At 42.0% G+C, this 20,126-nt stretch overlaps 2 protein-coding genes across 2 annotated transcripts in view; both read right to left on the reverse strand.

Annotated features, from left to right (window-relative positions):
- Window positions 1-246: 246 nt before the first annotated feature.
- Window positions 247-9,872, reverse strand: ribc2 (RIB43A domain with coiled-coils 2). Its single transcript, XM_061916661.1, has 8 exons — window positions 9,790-9,872; window positions 9,601-9,723; window positions 9,460-9,541; window positions 3,562-3,849; window positions 3,353-3,508; window positions 806-1,005; window positions 565-731; window positions 247-488 (listed from the first exon to the last, which is right to left on the reverse strand). The coding sequence occupies exons 2-8, from the start codon at window positions 9,721-9,723 to the stop codon at window positions 419-421; spliced, it is 1,086 nt and encodes a 361-aa protein (XP_061772645.1). The 5' UTR covers window positions 9,790-9,872; the 3' UTR covers window positions 247-418.
- Window positions 9,873-18,888: 9,016 nt separating this feature from the next.
- LOC133563696 (probable polypeptide N-acetylgalactosaminyltransferase 8) overlaps window positions 18,889-20,126 on the reverse strand; it is a 28,002-nt gene continuing 26,764 nt past the window's right edge. The window contains exon 11 of the mRNA XM_061917983.1: window positions 18,889-19,227. Coding sequence (XP_061773967.1) covers window positions 19,093-19,227 — 135 coding nt within the window. The 3' untranslated portion in view covers window positions 18,889-19,092. The remainder of the gene's footprint in view (window positions 19,228-20,126) is intronic.

Consider the following 20,126-nt stretch of genomic DNA (forward strand, 5'->3'; position numbering starts at 1 on the left):
GATCCGAAACTGCAGCCAAGCTTTATTCCAAAATAAAGAAGTCAAACCTGATCAGAAGCATGTCCTTCCTGGGTGGTCCACTGAACCCGCATGACGACAGGAAAAAAATTGCAGCCTTGCATTTTATTGTGGAACAAATCTGACTGACGTGTACCCAACTTCTTGACTTGTGAATTAGAAGCAGACGAGGACGGCAGCTGAAAAGCAGACCGGGAACGAGCAGTGGAGGAAGGAGCTGAAAAGCGATCCGAAACTGCAGCCAAGCTTTATTCCAAAATAAAGAAGTCAAACCTGCTCAAAAGCATGTCCTTCCTGGGTGGTCCACTGAACCCGCACGACGACAGCAAGCAACTCGCACACTTGCATTATATCGTGGAACAAATCCGACTGACTCGTACCCAACTTGTTGACTTGTGAATTAGCGGCTGCTGGTGTTGAATTTGGAGAAGAAGCTTTCATCGATGTGTCCTCTTTTGATGCCCACTTCCCTAAACACCAAGTAGAAAGGATAAGATAATACCCGCACTGTGTGTGTTTGTGTGCATGTATGCAAGTGTGTGTTACCTGTGCTTCTGTGATGCAGCCAGATGTTGGTTGGTGACATCCACATGTCGTCGTTGCTGCTTCCTGGATCGGGCCTGCTGCCTTTCCATGAGCTCAGCACTACGAGCCGTGTCCAGCCGGACGCCATCGTGTCGCAACTCTTCTTTCTTCTTCTCCAATTCCGCTCTCTATCGGTAAGTCAATTGTCTTTTAAAATGTATGAAATTAACAATATTTCTGATACACCGGTGTCATTTATTACCCTTTTTGCTTCGATTTGATGCTGCTGGAATTCAGTGATTTTCTCCGAACTCTCAGGAGGCGGCTTCCTGTCGCTGCTGGGACAAAGACCAGGGGCTCCCATCATGCCGACCTTGTATTCCATGTCCTTGTCACTTTCCTGACCATGGTCTTCTTCTCTCTGTGTCATCCAAACAACAACCATGTACAAGGTAGAGCGTTCTGTTTTATATTCTTGTTTCCTCACAATAGCCACCCTTTGCTCTGATTACTGCTTTGCACACTCTTGGCATTCTCTCGATGACCTTTAAGAGGTAGTTACGTGAAATGCTGTGCATTATCAGTGGAATGTATTACTTTATCAATGGGGTTGAGGTCATCAGTTGTGTTGTGAATGAGGTGTGCCTGTACTGTATATATATTAGGGGTGTGGGAAAAAATCGATTCGAATTTGAATCGCGATTCTCACGTTGTGCGATTCAGAATCTATTCTCATTTTTTTAAAAATCAATTTTTTTTTTTTTAAATCAATTTATTTATTATTTTTTAAATCCAACTAAATAATACACAGCAATTCCAAAACCAAACCTGACCCTGCAACACTGTTTGATTACCTAATATGCAGCTCATTTTTATATCAATCAATCAATCAATCAATCAATGTTTACTTATATAGCCCTAAATCACTAGTGTCTCAAAGGGCTGCACAAACCACTACGACATCCTCGGTAGGCCCACATAAGGGCAAGGAAAACTCACACCCAGTGGGACGTCGGTGACAATGATGACTATGAGAACCTTGGAGAGGAGGAAAGCAATGGATGTCGAGCGGGTCTAACATGATACTGTGAAAGTTCAATCCATAATGGATCCAACACAGTCGCAAGAGTCCAGTCCAAAGCGGATCCAACACAGCAGCGAGAGTCCCGTTCACAGCGGAGCTAGCAGGAAAACATCCCAAGCGGAGGCGGATCAGCAGCACAGTTATTGAAATATCTTGTGTGACATCATGCACAAAAGTGCACTTTTATTAGTTTTAAACCACCGTAATGGCATTCTGTACAAAAAGTGCACTTTCATTTAGTGTTGTTATTAGGGGTGTGGGGAAAAAAATCGATTGGAATACGAATCGAATCGTTTACGTTGTGTGATTCAGAATCTATTCTCATTTTTAAAAAAATCTATTTTTTATTTATTTATTTATTTTTTTAAATCAATCCAACAAACCACTACACAACAATACCATAACAATGCAATCCAATTCCAAAACCAAACCTGACCCAGCAACACTCAGAACTGCAATAAACAGAGCAATTGAGAGGAGACACAAACACCACACAGAACAAACCAAAAGTAGTGAAACAAAAATGAATATTATCAACAACAGTATCAATATTAGTTATAATTTCAGCATAGCAGTGATTAAAAATCCCTCATTGACATTATCATTAGACATTTATATAAATTAAAAAAAAGAACAATAGTGTCACAGTGGCTTACACTTGCATGGCATCTCATAAGCTGGACAACACACTGTGTCCAATGTTTTCACAAAGATAAAATAAGTCATATTTTTGGTTCGTTTAATAATTAAAACAAATTTACATTATTGCAATCAGTTAATAAAACATTGTCCTTTACAATTATAAAAGCTTTTTAAAACTCTGGAGTGCCCTCCCGGTAACAGTTCGAGATGCTACCTCAGTAGAAGCATTTAAGTCTCACCTTGAAACTCATCTGTATACTCTAGCCTTTAAATAGACCTCCTTTTTAGACCAGTTGATCTGCCGCTTCTTTTCTTTCTCCTATGTCCCCCTCTCCCTTGTGGAGGGGGTCCGGTCCGATGACCATGGATGAAGTACTGGCTGTCCAGAGTCGAGACCCAGGATGGACCGCTCGTCGGGACCCAGGATGGACCGCTCGCCTGTATCGGTTGGGGACATCTCTACGCTGCTGATCCGCCTCCGCTTGAGATGGTCTCCTGTGGACGGGACTCTCGCTGCTGTCTTGGATCCGCTTTGAACTGAACTCTCGCGGCTGTGTTGGAGCCACTATGGATTGAACTTTCACAGTATCATGTTAGACCCGCTCGACATCCATTGCTTTCGGTCCCCTAGAGGGGGGTGTTGCCCACATCTGAGGTCCTCTCCAAGGTTTCTCATAGTCAGCATTGTCACTGGCGTCCCACTGGATGTGAATTCTCCCTGCCCACTGGGTGTGAGTTTTCCTTGCCCTTTTGTGGGTTCTTCCGAGGATGTTGTAGTCGTAATGATTTGTGCAGTCCTTTGAGACGTTTGTGATTTGGGGCTATATAAATAAACATTGATTGATTGATTGATAAACAATCTACTACTCTGCTAGCATGTCAGCAGACATGGGTAGATCCTGATGAAATCTTTTGTATTGAATGAATACAGAATCCTTTTGAATCGGAAAAATATCGTTTTTGAATCAAGAATCGCGTTGAATCGAAAAAATCTATTTATAATCGAATCGCGACCCCAAGAATCAATATTGAATCGAATCGTGGGACACCCAAAGATTCGCAGCCCTAATATATTTGTATTACTATTTTTTAATGTAAGTATTCTTGAGGGAAGACTTACCATCATCTTATTCCATTCTTTTGTTGCGAACGCTGCCGCTTTCCTCCTCTCGAACTGAAGGTTCTGCACTTCGAGGGCTTCATTGTCCAACTCTATCCTACGTCGGTCGTCCTGCAACTCTGAGCACATTCGAGTAAGTTCAGGTGTTGTGTTAAAGTGTTACAAAACTTACTCTCCATCTTCCGTCTTTGCTTTTCCTCAGCTTGTTCGTCCCGCTGCTGGTAAAGCCACGCTTTCAGCTGCTCTCTCTGCCGCTGCACTCGCCCGCTTCTGTCAGGGTCCTCACCCAGGAGAGCAGGAAGCATCAGATGTGCTTCCCCCACATGCAAGTCGTCCGGGCCGAAACCCTGTTGGTACTGATGGTGATAGTCCACCACCTCCTTCTCCGTGGCACGTTTGGCCTTTTCTTGTTGGTGATGCAGCAGGACAGCTTGTTTGATACTCTGCAACATGGCAGCATCTGTATGTGGGACACAGCCTGCTGGTTAGTCAGATGCTGTACTCCTAACACCAGATCCGGATTGTTTACATTTAGATTAGACTTGTTTATCGCCCATTTTGAGAAATGTGTCGTTTTGAAACAATCAATCAGTTGCATTCTTGCCACTCATTCACAAAAATACAAAAGGAAAAATAGTTAAAGTACCAATAATTGTCACACACACACTAGGTGTGGCGAAATTATTCCCTGCATTAAACCCATCACCCTTGATCACCCCCTGGGAGGTGAGGGGAGGAGTGAGCAGCAGCGGTGCCGCGCCCGGAAATCATTTTTGGTGATTAGATTATATTAGATAGTACTTTATTTATTCCGTCAGGAGAGTTCCTTCAGGAAAATTACAATTTTCAGCACAATCCCATTCAAAATCAAACAAACATTACAGGGAGACAGAACAGGATTGCTGACAGGTCTGCCGGCTTCCAGCGCCCCTTACAAAAAGATGAGATACAGGTAAACAAGGGGGGGAGAAAAAAAAATAGAAGATTAAAATACAATAAAATAATCGGTTTTAGCCTGGGCCCTGGAGAGGGGGTGCAGACTGAGGCCAAGGCAAAAAAAACAACTCATAGCCATAGTACACATCCCTCTTACATGTGTGTAAGAGGGAAACATCAAACATCAAAGAACACAAAGGACATTAAAGACATTAAAGCAGCAGATACAACCAGACACTTCTACATACAGCTATGAATAAAAAGTAAAAGAAACATATCCACTGTGGTGGCCTCTGTGGTGTTCCACACCATCGTCCGCTGGGGTGGAGGGAGCATGGAGACAGGAGCAGACCCAACAAAGCAACCAAGACAGCTGACTCCACTCTCGGCCAGTGTCCAGTCCGCATGGATGAGCGATGACACCGCGAAGCCTCTCATTCCCAGCGCTCAGTGCTAGCTCCGCAGCCCTGTCCCCTCATCCGCACCTCCTCCAGTCCCTCCAAACTGACTCCGGTGTGGCAGACACCCAGCAGCTGGTCTCCATGGCCAAAAGGCTCCCGGGAGGCAGATCCAGAAGTCCAACCCCCCCCCCCCCAAAAAAAACCCAAAAGTTTAACCCCCAATTCCAACCCTTAATGCTGAGTGCCAAGCAGGGATGTAACGGGTTCCATTTTTATAGTCTTTGGTATGACTCGGCCGGGGTTTGAACTCTCGACCTACCGATCTCAGGGCGGACACTCTAACCCAGGGGTGCCCATTACGTCGATCGCGATCGACTGGTCGATCTCGGAGGGTGTGTCAGTCGATCTCAAGCCAGGCATTAAAAAATGTACATAAAAATGAGCAATCATCAATCATACCAAGACTTCACTTTCGTCAGTTGTTTGACATTCTCGGCACCCGAGGATCTTGTGAGATGACGCTGGCTGCTGCGAGCTCATATTTAAGAAAAAAATCACTAACAGGGCGGACGCAGAGAAACACATTTTATTTCTAGAGACTCCGTACCTACTGTCAAAACTCTAAAGAGCGACTGCACAGTTCCTGTCTTCACCATAAAAGACCTGCTTCATCCTGCCTGTGCTAACAAAATAAGAGTCTCAGAAAGCTAGCGTGCACAAGCTAATTGATGCCGATGTATTTCTCCCCCGCCCTCAGCGACCGCTCCCTCTCCTCGCTCGCCCACACACTCACTGACGTCACTCACCTGCTGCCAGACATTAAAGGGCCACACACATATGCTACTCTCATAACAAAGTGTTTAAAAAGGAGTATGCAAGTTGGACAAATGAGATGCCAAATCCAACCACTTTCATGTGGTATTGGACAGAAAGGTGGACTTTTTTTTCTCCTCCATTTGAAAATGTGGACGTTATCAGCACCACTGTCTGATTCCAATCAATGCAAGTCATCAGAATCAGGTAATACACCAACTTATATTCTTGTCTTCATGAAAGAAAGGAATCTATGTGTGTTAAACATGCTTGTATTATCATTAAACACCATTAACTTGTTAACAAAAATGTCTCTTTCATAAATAAATAAATATAAATGATATATATAAATGAGGTAGATCTCCTCGACTTGGTCAATTGAAAAGTAGCTCGCCTGCAGAAAAAGTGTGAGCGCCCCTGCTCTAACCACTAGGCCACTGAGTAGGTCATATAGGTCAAATAGCTAGCATATAAAGTGTAGTAATTACTGAACAAAACTACATCTGACCATTTAGACTTTTAAATGTCTACCTATATAAATCAGGGGTCGGCAACCTTCACCACACAAAGAGCCATTTCGACCCGTTTCACAAAATGAGGAAGACAATGGGAGCTGCATCTATTCTCGCCAACATCTGATGGTGGTCACCCAGATGAGCAGAATAAGTGCATGCTATGAAGTCATTGCCTTAAACACCTTCTACAACTTGTACAAACTGCTTGCCGGTCCAGCAACATGTTGTGAGAAGCTTCCGCGGATGCACGCACACGACTGGAAGGCATACTGGGTTTGATTGATTGATTGATTGATTGATACTTTTATTAGTAGATTGCACAGTTCAGTACATATTCTGTACAATTGACCACTAAATGGTAACACCCCCAATAAGTTGTTCAACTTGTTTAAGTCGGGGTCCACTTTAATCAATTCATGGGTGACACAGAGTACACTGACGGTTGTGATATAAACAACTTTAACACCTCAACCATGCAGGGAGGGGGGAGTTTGGTGCTCGCGGGGTATATAACATAGTCAGGAATTGTCATGGATGCAAAGGATTCTGGGTATTTGTTGTGTTGCGTTTATGATGTGTTACTGTGAGGATTTTCTCCCGAAATGTGTTTGTCATTCTTCTTTTGTGTGGGTTCAAAATGTGGCGCATATTATTAGGAGTGTTAAAGTTGTTTATATCACAACCATCAGTGTACTCTGTGTCACCCAGTATGCCTTGCAATCTCATACATGTGCCGATAGAAGCTGCGAAATGCATGTGTCCGGTCGGCACGCAAATAACATTCCGTAAATGGCGGGTGCGATGACGTTCAAGAGGACGTTAAGAGTAATATCACGGCACGCCCTTTATTTTGTAATCAGAGTGAAAGTTGGAGAACGTTGACTCCGGGTGATGTAAGCTGTGGAGTCCCCCAAGGCAGTATACTAGGACCTTTACTGTTCCTAATATATGTGAATGACATGCCATCAGCATGACACTGTGAATTGTTCCTGTTTGCGGATGACTCGGCCCTGCTGGTATCCGGCAAGGACAAGTCACAGGTGGAACAAATCCTCAGTGCTGAACTCCTTAATATTTGCACCTGGCTCGCTGACAACAAGCTATCCATACACTTAGGTAAAACGGAATCCATCCTATTTGGGTCCCATATCAAACTTAAGAAGGTCAGTGACTTCACTATAAAAGTGGATGACCATGTTATCACCAGGAAGGATGAGATCACCTACCTAGGTTCCATTCTAGAGGCTAATCTTTCCTGTGATAAAATGGCAACCAAGGTGATCAAAAAGGTCAACCAAAGAACGAGATTCCTCTACAGAATCTCCTCTCTGGTCAACAAAAGCACCTTGAGGATTCTAGCGGGAACTCTCATTCAACCCTTCTTCGATTACGCTTGCACCTCCTGGTACCCCAGCACCTCCAAAACCCTCAAATCTAGACTCCAAACATCCCAGAATAAGCTAGTCCGGTTACTTTTAGACCTCCACCCCAGATCACACCTCAATCCAACCCACTTCTCCAAAGTGGACTGGCTCAGGGTGGAGGACAGAGTAAATCAACTTGCACTGAGCCTGGTCTATAAAATCCGCTACACCTCCTTGATACCAAAGTACATGTCAAACTACTTCCTTAACGTAAATGACCGCCATAACCACAACACCGGGGGGAGCTCCACAAACCACGTTAAACCCAGATTCCGATCTAACAAAGGTCTTAACTCATTCTCTTTCTATGCCACATCAATGTGGAATGCACTCCCAACAGGTATAAAAGTAAGTGCATCTCTATATTCCTTCAAAACCGCTCTAAAACAACACCTCCAGGCAACTTCAACACTTTACTAATACCCTCCTCCATTCACATCCCAGCTCCCCGGATTATAAACAACTCAAATGTACTTCTAATGTATATACTTGTTCTTATGCTATGTGAACTCACTATGTTCTCTGCTGGCTGTACATATCCTACTAAATAAGACCTACACTGTTTCAATGTCCACATTTCTCTGTTGATGCAATTGTTGATGACTGAAGTACTGATATCAACCAAAGCTCTTCATCCCACCCCCCGGATTGTAAATAATGTAAATAATTCAATGTACATACTATGATGATTAACTTGTGTGATGACTGTATTATGTTGATAGTATATATTTGTACCATGAATTGATTAACGTGGACCCCGACTTAAACAAGTTGAAAAACTTATTGGGGTGTTACCATTTAGTGGTCAATTGTACGGAATATGTACTGTACTGTGCAATCTACTAATAAAAGTATCAATCAATCAATCAAGGCATTGAATTCCGGAATCTCCCCACAACAATCTGGGGGGTCGGCGATTGTGCAACTGAGCCGCATCAGAGTTGCCAAAGAGCCGCATGCGGCTCCGGAGCCGCGGGTTGAGAAACCCCTGCTATAAATGTTGTCAGTAATGCAGTTTATTAATTAGCAGTAGTATTTATTAACATTTGTAAAAAGGTGAGGCAGCATGGTGACACAGGGGTTAGTGCATGTGCCTCACAATACAAAGGTCCTGGGTAGTTCTGAGTTCAATCCCGGGCTCGGGATCGTTCTGTGTGGAGTTTGCATGTTCTCCCCGTGGCTGCGTGGGTTCCCTCCGGGTTCTCGGGCTTCCTCCCACCGTCAAAAACATGCACCTGGGGATAGGTTGATTGGCAACACTAAATTGGCCCTAGTGTGTGAATGTTGTCTGTCTATCTGTGTTGGCCCTGCAATGAGGTGTTGACTTGTCCAGGGTGTACCCCGCCTTCCGCCCGATTGTAGCTGAGATAGGCACCAGCGCCTATCTCAGTGGTTAAGAGTGTCCGCCCTGAGATCGGTAGGTTGTGAGTTCAAACCCCGGCCGAGTCATACCAAAGACTATAAAAATGGGACCCGTTACCTCCCTGCTTGGCACTCAGCATTAAGGGTTGGAATTGGGGGTTAAATCACCATAAATGATTCCCGGGCGCGGCCACCGCTGCTGCCCACTGCTCCCCTCACCTCCCAGGGGGGGTGATCAAGGGGATGGGTCGAATGCAGAGGACAAATTTCACCACACTTTGTGTCACAATCATTGGTACTTTAATAACTTAAATGGATGGATGGACAAATTGTACTAAAAAACAAAACAAAATCAACCCCAAAAACCCTTACATTTTTCAATTTAATTACCTTTTTTTTTCCAACCTGTATTTAACTGGAACTGTCGTGTGTGGGCACTCAATAAAGTCATGAATAAACAATCTTTACAACATAATTAAACTTAAGGACCTATTACGCCGTGCATATTTATCACACGGCACAGCACATACAGTGACTTCCGTTTTAGTGCAGAGTGCGCTTCAAAATAAAAGTATTACTCTCGATTCTACCACATTGGAAAAAAACATGTTTTGTTCACCATCGGCGTCGTCTTGTTTCTTTTCTGCCTTTTTCCTCGCTATCTTCTCAGCAACCTGCCTGTCGAGGAACTCCTTGTCAACCTACAAAAAGAGTCAAAAATCGCATCACCAAATAATGCAACATCTTCCTACTAACTTACCCCAATTGTGCGAACTTTATCAGCGAAAATCCTCGCTCGTCTTTTTTCCTCGATGTCTCGACGTCTCTGCAGTTTTGCTTTCGAAAATTCTTCCGACAACAATTCCATGTTGCTCATCATCATCTTCACATACAAAAATGTAACTGTTAATGAACTCCGTGAGTTTTAAAAGTTACGAGACGTTTTTACCCATGAGAGCGGGTTGCCCGAAACACGCGGGTTGCTAAGTAACCAACGCTTCGCCGACCTTCGGAACCAGTCGACTATTTCCGGACATTCCAATGACAGTCTCATCCGCTAGGTGGCAATATAAAGCATCCAAATTATATTACGACACCGTGGTTCTCAACCTTTTTTCAGTGATGTACCCCCTGTGAACATTTTTTTTAATTCAAGTACCCCCTAATCAGAGCAAAGCATTTTTGGTAGAAAAAAAGAGATAAAAGTAAAAAACAGCACTATGTCATCAGTTTCTGATTTATTAAATTGTAAAACAGTGCAAAATATTGCTCATTTGTAGTGGTCTTTCTTCAACTATTTGGAAAAAATATATAAAAATAACTAAAAACTTGATGAAACATAAAAAGTGATTCCATTTATAAATAAAGATTTCTACACATAGAAGTAATCATCAACTTAAAGTGCCCTCTTTGGGGATTGTAATAGAGATCCATCTGGATTCATCAACGTAATTCTGAACATTTCTTTACAAAAAAATAAACCTTTAAAATGAATATTTATGGGTTATCCATCCATTTCTACCGCCTATTCCCTTTGGTGCCGGACCTTGTCCACAAAATATCTAGCTGTCAACACTGAATATTGCATTGTTGTATTTTTTTCACAGTTTATGAACTTACATTGAAATTTTGTTGAAGTATTATTCAATACATATATTTATAGAGGATTTTTGAATTGTTTCTATTTTTACAATATTTAAAAAAAAATCTCACCTTCAAGTACCCCCATTTGAGAACCACCGGTCTATGGGGTCCAACCATCCATTTTCTACCGCTTGTCCCTTTCGGGATCGCCGGGGGTGCTGGAGCCCATCTCAGTGCTGAATGTATCTGCTTTTCCAGCAGATGCATTTCTCACATCTAAAAATTTTTTTTCTCACATTTAAGTTTCAATTAAATGTAGACTCTAAATGGTACATTTAATTTTAGATGTAAATCTAATAATTAAATCCATCCATTTTCTACCACTTGTAAATGTTAAAATCTCAATATTGAATCTTAAATCTTGAAAATACCTGTTCAATGTACATCAAAATGTTAAATATAAATCCAAATCTTAAAGGAGAAATTTTTAGGAATTTTGCCTATTGTCCACAATCATAATGAATGACATGACTTGCAATTTAAATGATGTCTAAATCACTCCTAAATTTCTATTTACTGCAAAAGAAGGAAACATGACGGATGATTATTGCCAAAAAAGTTGCATATTGTTAAAAATGTTCGCTCCAGACGTGTGGGTGTGCATGGTGTGCTGCATCAGGGCATAATTGATAACAAGAGGCTGAAACAGCTGATCACTTCATTAAAGGCCTACTGAAAGCCACTACTAGCGACCACGCAGTCTGATAGTTTATATATCAATGATGAAATATTAACATTGCAACACATGACAATACGGCCGCTTTAGTTTAATAAATTGCGATTTTAAATTTCGCGCGAAGTTTCTGGATACCTGTGTTGCTGAATCTTTTGCAATTTGTTCAAATAATAATAGAGACGTCAAAGAAGAAAGATGTAGGTGGAAAGCGGTGTATTGCGGCTGCCTTTAGCAACACAAACACAGCCGGTGTTTCCTTGTTTACATTCCCGAAGGTGAAGCTTTACTATGGAACAGAGCGGTCAAGCGAACATGGTTCTCTACCACATGTCAACTGGCAGGTTTCGGTGAGAAAATTGTGGTAATAAGTCTCCATTATTAATTGAACAAATTGCAAAAGATTCAGCATCACAGATTTCCAAAATACTGTGTAATTATGCGATGAAAAGAGACAACTTTTAGCCGTGTGTGGTGCTGGGCTAATATGTCGCCTCCAACCAATAACGTCACAAACACGCGTCATCATTCCGCGACGTTTTCAACAAGGAACTCCGCGGGAAATATAAAATTGTAATTTAGTAAACTAAAGCGGCCGTATTGGCATGTGTTGCAATGTTAATATTTCATCATTGATATATAAACTATCAGACTGTGTGGTCGCTAGTAGTGGCTTTCAGTAGGCCTTTTAGGTGAAACTCTTTAGAATGACTTTGAAGGCGATAGCGGGCTCCTCTGTGGCCAGACAAGTCCGAGGAACGGCTATCTTAATATTTCATCATTGATATATAAACTATCAGACTGCGTGGTCGCTAGTAGTGGCTTTCAGTAGGTCTTTAATGCCTTATTCTGCATGGGCTTATTTGAACCCTAACCCTGACCAAATAACTGTAAATTAAGTCTTTGTTACTTAGAATACGTTCCCCATACTAAAGTGTTACCAAAAACATATACCCTTTTTTTCGGACTATCAGACGCAGTTTTTTTCATAGTTTGGCCAGGGGTGCAACTTATACTCAGGAGCGACTTATGTGTGAAATTATTAACACATTACCGTAAAATATCAAATAATATTATTTAGCTCATTCACGTAAGAGACTAGACGTATACAATTTCATGGGATTTAGTGATTAGGAGTGACAGATTGTTTGGTAAAGGTATAGCATGTTCTATATGTTATAGTTATTTGAATGACTCTTACCATAATATGTTAGGTTAACATAGCAGTTGGTTATTTATGCCTCATATAACGTACACTTATTCAACCTGTTGTTCACTATTCTTTATTTATTTTAAATTGCCTTTCAAATGTCTATTCTTGGTGTTTGGTTTCATCAAATACATATCCCCCCAAAAATGTGACTTATACTCCAGTGCGACTTATATATGTTGTTTTCCTTCGCGGTGTCATCGCTCATCCATGCGGACTGGACATTGGCCGAGAGTGGAGTCGGCTGTCTTGGTTGCTTTGTTGGGTCTGCTCCTGTCTCTGGCCATGCTCCCTCCACCCCAGCGGACGATGGCGTGGAACACCGCAGAGGCCACCACAGTGGATATGTTTCTTTTACTTTTTATTCATAGCTGTATGTAGAAGTGTCTGGTTGTATCTGCTGCTTTAATGTCTTTAATGTCCTCTGTGTTATTTGATGTTTGATGTTTCCCTCTTACACACATGGAAGAGGGATGTGTACTATGGCTATGAGTTGTTTTTTTTGCCTTGGCCTCAGTCTGCACCCCCTCTCCAGGGCCCAGGCTAAGACCGATTATTTTATTTTATTTTAATCTTCTATTTTTTTTTCTCCCCTCCTTGTTTACCTATATGTCATCTTTTTTGTAAGGGGCGCTGGAAGCCGGCAGACCTGTCAGCTTTATCAATCCTTCTTTATTATGCATTTTTGGCAGGTGCGACTTATATTCCAGAGCGACTTATACTCAGAAAAATGCGGTAACTTTGTCTGGAATTTGAAAAAAAAAAGGGTTGGGTGAATGCGCATAAGAAACTGGTGTAAGAATACATTCTGTCATTGTCAAATGCAGAAGAGAAGCGGTTATGTCTTGTTTTCAATGATGTCTTCATGCAACACACTCACACGTTTGCAGCTAACATTTCTAATAATATGTAACTTTGTTGGTATTAATCGTCTGCCATTTCCTTTCCCCGTAGTAAGAAAAATAGTCTACTGCAGCACCAAGGTTCTCCGCAGTGGAAAAGGAGTATTACTGTCGGCCAGGTAAATACAGTTATTTGCTATTCAGTTTTGTGTTTGTATAATTAGCAGCATGTGGTGTTTATTTACATTTTGCTTGGTTGGGGGAAGGGTGCTAATCCTTTAGATACCAGAGGAGAGGAAGGAAGAATCCTCACTTCTGGTACGACTCTCACCGTCCTTATGATTATTTGAAATAAAGTAGACTATTTTAGCATCAAAGCAATCAGAGGATGTTTGTCGGCTGATGCAATCTGATGTTTTTTTACCAGAGGTCACGCAGGGGCCCCATGTCATTGGTCACTCGTTTGCTTTATCAATCAATCAATCAATCAATGTTTATTTATATAGCCCCAAATCACAAATGTCTCAAAGGACTGCACAAATCATTACGACTACAACATCCTCGGAAGAACCCACAAAAGGGCAAGGAAAACTCACACCCAGTGGGCAGGGAGAATTCACATCCAGTGGGACGCAGTGACAATGCTGACTATGAGAAACCTTGGAGAGGACCTCAGATGTGGGCAACCCCCCCCCTCTAGGGGACCGAAAGCAATGGATGTCGAGCGGGTCTAACATGATACTGTGAAAGTTCAATCCATAGTGGCTCCAACACAGCCGCGAGAGTTCAGTTCAAGCGGATCCAAGACAGCAGCGAGAGTCCCGTCCACAGGAAACCATCTCAAGCGGAGGCGGATCAGCAGCGTAGAGATGTCCCCAACCGATACACAGGCAAGCGGGTCTAACATGATACTGTGAAAGTTCAATCCATAGTGGCTCCAACACAGCCGCGAGAGTTCAGTTCAGGCGGATCCAAGACAGCAGCGAGAGTCCCGTCCACAGGAAACCATCTCAAGCGGATCAGCAGCGTAGAGATGTCCCCAACCGATACAGGCGAGCGGTCCATCCTGGGTCCCGACGAGCGGTCCATCCTGGGTCTCGACTCTGGACAGCCAGTACTTCATCCATGGTCATCGGACCGGACACCCTGCACAAGGGAGGGGGGGGTCATAGGAGAAAGAAAAGAAGCGGCAGATCAACTGGTCTAAAAAGGAGGTCTATTTAAAGGCTAGAGTATACAGATGAGTTTTAAGGTGAGACTTAAATGCTTCTTTATGTGACATTAAACATACTTGCCGACCCTCCAGATTTTCCCAGGAGACTTCAGAATTTCAGTGCCCCTCCCGAAAATGTCCCAGAGCAGTAATTTTAATGAATTTCTCCCGATTTCTACCCGGACAATATTGTGGCGTGCCTTAAAGGCACTGCCTTTAGCGTCCTCTACAACCTGTTGTCACATCCGCTTTTCCTCCATACAAACAGCACATGCTATATGCGGCTTTTACACATACTTAAGTGAATGCAACGCATACTTGTTCAACAGCCATACAGGTCACACTGCGGGTGGCCGTACAAACAACAGTACTCTGGAATGCCCTCCCGGTAACAGTTCGAGATGCTACCTCAGTAGAAGCATTTAAGTCTCACCTTAAAACTCATCTGTATACTCTAGCCTTTAAATAGACCTCCTTTTTAGACCAGTTGATCTGCCGATTCTTTTCTTTCTCCTATGTCCCCCCCTCCCTTGTGGAGGGGGTCCGGTCCGATGACCATGGATGAAGTACTGGCTGTCCAGAGTCGAGACCCAGGATGGACCGCTCTTCGGGACCCAGGATGGACCGCTCGCCTGTATCGGTTGGGGACATCTCTACGCTGCTGATCCGCTTGAGATGGTTTCCTGTGGACGGGACTCTCGCTGCTGTCTTGGATCCGCTTGAACTGAACTCTCGCGGCTGTGTTGGAGCCACTATGGATTGAACTTTCACAGTATCATGTTAGACCCGCTCGACATCCATTGCTTTCGGTCCCCTAGAGGGGGGGGGTTGCCAACATCTGAGGTCCTCTCCAAGGTTTCTCATAGTCAGCATTGTCACTGGCGTCCCACTGGATGTGAATTCTCCCTGCCCACTGGGTGTGAGTTTTCCTTGCCCTTTTGTGGGTTCTTCCGAGGATGTCGTAATCGTAATGATTTGTGCAGTCCTTTGAGACATTTGTGATTTGGGGCTATATAAATAAACATTGATTGATTGATTGATTGAACACTGTTACAAATATGCGCCACACTGTGAACCCACACTAAACAAGAATGACAAACACATTTCGGGAGAACATCCGCACCGTAACACAACATAAACAAAACTGAAGGAATACCCAGAACCCCTTGCAGCACTAACGTCCGGGACACTACAATATAAACCCCCGGCTACCACCAAACTTTGTCCCCCGCAACCTATCTCCCGAATTCGGAGGTCTCAAGGTTGGCAACTATGTACAAAGCATATGTAATTTTTTGACATCTGTGGATCGTGCAGGAACATCCCCAAGGTGCTACATGCGGCATCTAATTTGGGAGGACCTAGCGAGAACTCTCATTGCAGTAGCAAGTATAAGGTGTCTCCCAAGCATACTTGCCAACCTTGACACCTCTGATTTCGGGGTTTGGGGGGCGTGGTCGAAGGTGGGGCGGAGGTGTGGTTGGGGCGGGGGGCGTGGTTAAGAGGAGAGTATATTTACAGACAATTCACCAACTCGAGTATTTCATATATATATATATGTATGTATAGTGTATGAAATACTTAACTTTCATTGAATTCTAGCTATATATATTTATTTTTTTATATATATATAAATAAAACAAATAGTTGAATTTCAGACGGCACCTATCAAATACACAGTAATAAAAACATAGTTCTACTAACTGTACTGTGCTTGCTGGTTACTAAAAAAAACAACAACACTTACCTTTCACTATTTGAGTAACGTCATTTCTAAGTTTCCAGAAGATGGTGCCAGTATGTGCTTTGCCCTGCCATCTCTCGCTGTCAGCTCAGTTCGTTTTTGTGTTGTTTGCGTCTGGGGGCCACGAGGAAGACCCAGGACACGTTGGGAAGACTATGGGAAGACTGGCCTGGGAACGCCTCGGGATCCCCCGGGAAGAGCTGGACGAAGTGGCTGGGGAGAGAAAAGTCTGGGCTTCCCTGCTTAGGCTGCTTCCGCCACGACCCGACCTCGGATAAGCGGAAGAAGTTGGAGGGATAGAAGAACAGCAACAACGCAAAGATAGCATCCATTAAAAAAAAACGCCATGAATACATCACCTTTGTGTTGGGCGCATGCAGGTCTTTGTGAGTAACAGAGGGCAGTCAATGTCAAGAATAGTGCTAGCGATCTGGGAGATTGCCTGTGCTTTTAGCTCAGCAGTCAGCACGCTCGCCTCTCACACTGGCAACCTGGGTTCGTGCCTCGCTCAAAGCAGTAATTAAAAACAAGGCAGCCAAGAGAGAGAGTGCATAATTGCTGCACAAAGCAGAGCTGTCTGTGATTGACAGCTGTAAACACCAATCACTGCATTCCGCCGTCAAAATCTGGGGCCCCTTTTTGGGTGGGGCCCCTGGGCTTACCAAGGCCCTGTCCATAACCCTCAATGTTAGTTATTCCACCGTGCGGTATGTACGCACCCTGCGGTTCACCTGTGCCACTTTTCACGATATCGGTATCACCTATTTCAGGGGTCACCAACCTTTTTGAAACCAAGAGCTACTTCTTAGGTATTGATTAGACCAGTTGATCTGCCGTTTCTTTTCTTTTTCTTCTATGTCCCACTCTCCCTTGTGGAGGGGGTCCGGTCCGGTCCGATCCGGTGGCCATGTACTGCTCGCCTGTGTATCGGCTGGGGACATCTCTGCGCTGCTGGTCCGCCTCCGCTTGGGATGGTTTCCTGCTGGCTCCGCTGTGAACGGGACTCTTGCTGCTGTGTTGGATCCTCTTTGGACTGGACTCTCGCGACTGTGTTGGATCCATTATGGATTGAACTTTCACAGTATCATGTTAGACCCGCTCGACATCCATTGCTTTCCTCCTCTCCAAGGTTCTCATAGTCATCATTGTCACCGACGTCCCACTGGGTGTGAGTTTTCCTTGCCCTTATGTGGGCCTACCGAGGATGTCATAGTGGTTTGTGCAGCCCTTTGAGACACTAGTGATTTAGGGCTATATAAGTAAACATTGATTGATTGATTGATTGATTGATTGATTAATGCGAAGGGCTCCCAGTTTGATACACACTTAAATAAATTGACAAAAATAGCCAATTTGCTCAATTTACCTTTAGTGAATATATATATATATATATATATATATATATATATATATATATATATATATATATATATATATATATATATGGGTATTTGTCTGTCATACCGTCGTACATTTTTTGTCCTTTTACGGAAGGTTTTTTTGTAGAGAATAAATGATGAAAAAAACACTTAATTGAACGGTTTAAAAGAGGAGAAAAAAGGAAAAAAAAGAAAATTACATTTTGAAACATAGTTTATCTTCAATTTCGACTCTTTAAAATTCAAAATTCAGCCGAAAAAAAAGAGAAAAACTAGCTAATTCGAATCTTTTTGAAAAAAAAAAAAATTAATAATAATTTATGGAACACCATTAGTGATTTTTCCTGATTAAGATTGATTTTAAAATTTTGCTGACATGTTTTAAATAGGTTAAAATCCAATCTGCACTTTGTTAGAATATATAACAAATTGGACCAAGCTATATTTCTAACAAAGACAAATCATTATTTCTTCTAGATTTTCCAGAACAAAAATTGTAAAAGAAATTCAAAAGACTTTGAAATAAGATTTTAGTTTGATTCTACAGATTTTCTAGATTTGCCAGAATAATTTTTTTGAATTTTAATCATAATAAGTTTGAAGAAATATTTCACAAATATTCCTTGTTGAAAAAACAGAAGCTAAAATGAAGAATTAAATTAAAATTGATGTATTATTCTTTACAATGAAAAAAAATATATACTTGAACATTGATTTAAATTGTCAGGAAAAAAGAGGAAGGAATTTAAAAGGTAAAAAGGTATATGTGTTTAAAAATCCTAAAATCATGTTTAAGATTGTATTTTTTCTCTAAAATTGTCTTTCTGAAAGTTATAAGAAGCAATGTAAAAAAATAAATGAATTCATTTTAACAAGTGAAGACCAACTCTTCATAATATTTTCTTGGATTTTCAAATTCTATTTGAGTTTTGTCTCTCTTAGAATTAAAAATGTCGAGCAAAGCGAGACCAGCTTGCTAGTAAATAAATGCAATTTAAAAAATAGAGGCAGCTCACTGGTAAGTGCTGCTATTTGAGCTATTTTTAGAACAGGCCAGCGGGCGACTCATCTGGTCCTTACGGGCACCGTGTTGGTGACCCTTGACCTATACTGATACAACCTACGAATACAGCAGTAAAACATACCCGCCATATGTGAGGCTCTCATATCTTAGATTACTGTATTCATAGCCACTTCCTGCTCAGTCACTGATAACAATGTAAGCCAAAATCCGGCACTATAGTTCTACTAGATCTTGTGGGCTCAGTATTAGTGCTTGTCATGAAAGGCTTCAAATGCCCTTTGTAGTTAACTCAAAAGGTTCTAGATTTAATTGTTATTGATGTTAAAAGTATTATTGAACAATACATTACATGCATCAATTTAAATTCAAGTTTGATGTAAAAAAGTATAAAAATGTTCACATAAATACAGTAAGAACACGTGTTTGAGGCCCCAATTCAACTGCTGTGGATTACAAACATGCATCTTTTTCTCAATTTTGATCATTGCAAAGATGTATAAGAAGTACGAGATTAGGTGGAGAACTAAAAAGGAGAGATGACATGCTGGATGGTCCAGTTCTGTCCAGTGCACTGCTGGATGAGCAGCACATTTTCATAGTTTTCTCCTTGGCTGATCTCAAAACATCTCTTAGTCACTTTGTTTTGTATTTCTTTGCCCTGTCAAAAGTGGAGCAAGGCAGCAAGTTACGAGAACGCTTTCTGATACATTATTATTCAGGTCCAGAACGGGGTTGGTTGTCACACTTGTTACATCTTGCCACTAGAGAGCGCTGTCTCCTAATTGTGTGTGTGTGTGTATATATATATATATATATATGAATTGTTTAGTTCATGGAGGTTCGTGGTGTAGTAAGTATGAATTGTTTTAGTTATATTGTAATCTTGGAGTGATAAATGAAGAATACTTTCGAGCACAAATGATATAGACCAGGGGTGCCCACACTTTTTCTGCAGGCGAGCTACTTTTCAATTGACCAACTCGAGGGGGTCTACCTCATTTATATATATCATTTATATTTATTTATTTATGAAAGAGACATTTTTGTAAACAAGTTAAATGTGTTTAATGATAATACAAGCATGTGTAACACATATAGATGTCTTTCTTTCACAAAGACAAGAATATAAGTTGGTGTATTACCTGATTCTGATGACTTGCATTGATTGGAATCAGACAGTAATGATGATAACGCCCACATTTTCAAATGGAGGAGAAAAAAAGTTGTCCTTTCTGTACAATACCACATGAAAGTGGTTGGTTTTTGGCATCTAATTCATCCAGCTTCCATACACTTTACAAGAAAAACATTGGCGGCAAATTCCGTAGCTTGCTTGATTGACATTCACGGCACCCGAGGGTCTTGTGAGATGACGCTGGCTGCTGCCAGTTCATTATTATGAAAAAATGACAGAGAGGAAGGCGGGAAACACTTTTTTTTTCAACAGACTTTCGCGCCGTCCCTTCCGTCAAAACTCTAAAGGCCGACTGCACATTTCCTATCTTCACAATAAAAGCCCTGCTTCATGCTGCCTGCGCTAACAAAATAAGAGTCTCG

The sequence above is a fragment of the Nerophis ophidion genome, linkage group LG12 (assembly GCF_033978795.1).
Source record: "Nerophis ophidion isolate RoL-2023_Sa linkage group LG12, RoL_Noph_v1.0, whole genome shotgun sequence".
Classification (NCBI taxonomy): Eukaryota; Metazoa; Chordata; class Actinopteri; order Syngnathiformes; family Syngnathidae; genus Nerophis; species Nerophis ophidion.

Excerpts from the sequence above, each read along its gene's own strand:
- ribc2 (XM_061916661.1), bottom strand. The coding sequence starts at position 9,723 with ATGATGATGAGCAACATGGAATTGTTGTCGGAAGAATTTTCGAAAGCA. Across the intron at positions 732-805 it reads ATCAAATCGAAGCAAAAAGG|AGAGCGGAATTGGAGAAGAA; the intron begins GTAATAAATGAC and ends ACTTACCGATAG. Across the intron at positions 489-564 it reads GCTGCATCACAGAAGCACAG|GGAAGTGGGCATCAAAAGAG; the intron begins GTAACACACACT and ends CTTGGTGTTTAG.